Genomic DNA, 1,920 nt, shown 5'->3' with positions numbered 1-1,920 from the left:
CAAGATAAAATAGTTTCCATTTATGGCGATTGTTCTCTGCCGAATCTAGGTATCACGACTGAAGATAGAACTACTCTTATAAAAGAAATTTCTATAGTTTTTCATTCTGCTGCAACTGTTAAATTCAACGAGAATATAAAATCAGCGACAGTTACTAACGTATGTGGTTTGAAATACATGATGAGCCTCTCAAAGGAATTGCCAAAATTACAAGTACGAATATTTTACGATTTGTATGTTTATTATTAACTTTAAAAACCATTAAATGAAAATATGAGTTATTGTAAATATTCGTTATATTTAATGTATCAGAGTTTCGTTCATGTATCCACGGTTTATTCCCAATGTATCCACAATCCAATCGAAGAGAAATTTTATGATCCGCCAATGGATGACGACAAGTTGATAAATTTAGTCGACAGTATGAATGAAAAGTTACTGGATGACATTACGCCAAAGTATGTTCTTCTTCAATCGTTTATTTTKGGACTGATTTTTGTTTTGTTACGTATCAAAGATATATTTAATAAGTGTTTGATACGATTATTTGAATTTAGACTAATTGAACCATGGCCGAATACTTACGTTTACACTAAATCAGTCGCTGAAAATATAGTTAAAACGCAAAGTGGTTTATTACCGATAGGAATATTTCGTCCAGGAATTGGTTTGTATCAACATAATTCTAGAAGAAAAAAACAATTTATAGGTGAGTTTTTTAATTTAATATTTTTAGTAATATCCACGTATCGAGAACCAATTAGAGGATGGGTTGATAATTTACACGGTCCAATGGGAATTTACGCTGCTGCTGGAAAAGGTTTAATCAGATCTCATAATTGTGATGGATCCGTAAAAGTATGTTTAGTACCAGTAGATTTGACAACAAATGCGTTAATTGTTAGCGCCTGGGACATCGCAAACAATCGGAGGTATTATATTGATTATTGACGAGAAATTTTATGATTATAGGTGATTATACTGATTCAGAAAGAATAGATCCTTGATAAAGTTGTTTGGAAATTTACAAAAAAATCCGAAGTAGATCTGTCTTTCTCAAATACATTATGTTTTAGATCCAAAGATGACATTCCTATTTACAATTATGTCTGTTATGAAAATCCTATAACTTACAAAGAAATGACAGAAATGACATTTAAGTACGGGCACTTAACACCGACTAAAGATGCAATCTGGTACTGCAACTTTGGCCCTACAAAATATCGACTACTCCATCTTTTCTACGTATATCTTTTTCATTTATTACCAGCTTTCATAATGGATATTGGAATGTTATGCTTTGCTAAAAAGCCAAGGTAAATTTTTCTTATCTTTTTTTCTTCGAAGAAAAAATATTTAAGAAAAATAAGTATAGATCGTATAAACGATATCTTGTTTCATTTAAGGTTCCAAAAAATGTATAATAGATTACACAAAATGTTAAACTTGTGTAGCTATTTTTCTCTAATCGAATGGAAGCCTACGAATGAGAGATGGATCGAAGCATTAAAAAAATTAAACTCCGAAGATAGAGAATTGTTCTACTGCGACATGAAAGACGTTGTATGGGACACTTACTTTAAAACTTATTTCTTAGGTATAAGAATATACCTCTTGAAAGATCCCATTTATACTCTCCCACAAGCTCGGAAAAAGTGGGAAAGGTATTTTCACTTCTTTTTGTTGTTTAATTATTAGTCTAAAGCTTACAATTTCTTTCAAATAATACTAATTTTATACATTTTTAAGACTTTACTGGATTCATCAAACATTTAAACTTGTTATTGCCTGTATTTTTCTCACGATCACATGGACTATGATTTTAAAACTATTCATCACGTGCAAATCTGCTTAAAAAAAAAAACAAGTTGACCTCAGGCAATTTGGGCACGAAATAAGAAGCGACATTGAATATTTATA

At 30.7% G+C, this 1,920-nt stretch overlaps 1 protein-coding gene across 1 annotated transcript; it reads left to right on the top strand.

The window, feature by feature from the left end:
- Nucleotides 1-91: 91 nt before the first annotated feature.
- LOC106787015 (putative fatty acyl-CoA reductase CG5065) lies at nucleotides 92-1,920 on the top strand. Its single transcript, XM_014748988.1, has 7 exons — nucleotides 92-213; nucleotides 313-458; nucleotides 558-667; nucleotides 737-932; nucleotides 1,077-1,316; nucleotides 1,407-1,664; nucleotides 1,750-1,920. The coding sequence occupies exons 1-7, from the start codon at nucleotides 178-180 to the stop codon at nucleotides 1,853-1,855; spliced, it is 1,092 nt and encodes a 363-aa protein (XP_014604474.1). The 5' UTR covers nucleotides 92-177; the 3' UTR covers nucleotides 1,856-1,920.

This window comes from Polistes canadensis, unplaced genomic scaffold (genome assembly GCF_001313835.1).
Source record: "Polistes canadensis isolate GaletaPanama2010 unplaced genomic scaffold, ASM131383v1 scaffold_90, whole genome shotgun sequence".
NCBI lineage: Eukaryota > Metazoa > Arthropoda > Insecta > Hymenoptera > Vespidae > Polistes > Polistes canadensis.
This window is presented reverse-complemented; position numbering and strand designations above follow the sequence as displayed.

Excerpts from the sequence above, each read along its gene's own strand:
- LOC106787015 (XM_014748988.1), top strand. The coding sequence starts at position 178 with ATGATGAGCCTCTCAAAGGAATTGCCAAAATTACAA. Across the intron at positions 668-736 it reads AATATTTCGTCCAGGAATTG|TAATATCCACGTATCGAGAA; the intron begins GTTTGTATCAAC and ends TAATATTTTTAG. Across the intron at positions 1,317-1,406 it reads TGCTTTGCTAAAAAGCCAAG|GTTCCAAAAAATGTATAATA; the intron begins GTAAATTTTTCT and ends GTTTCATTTAAG.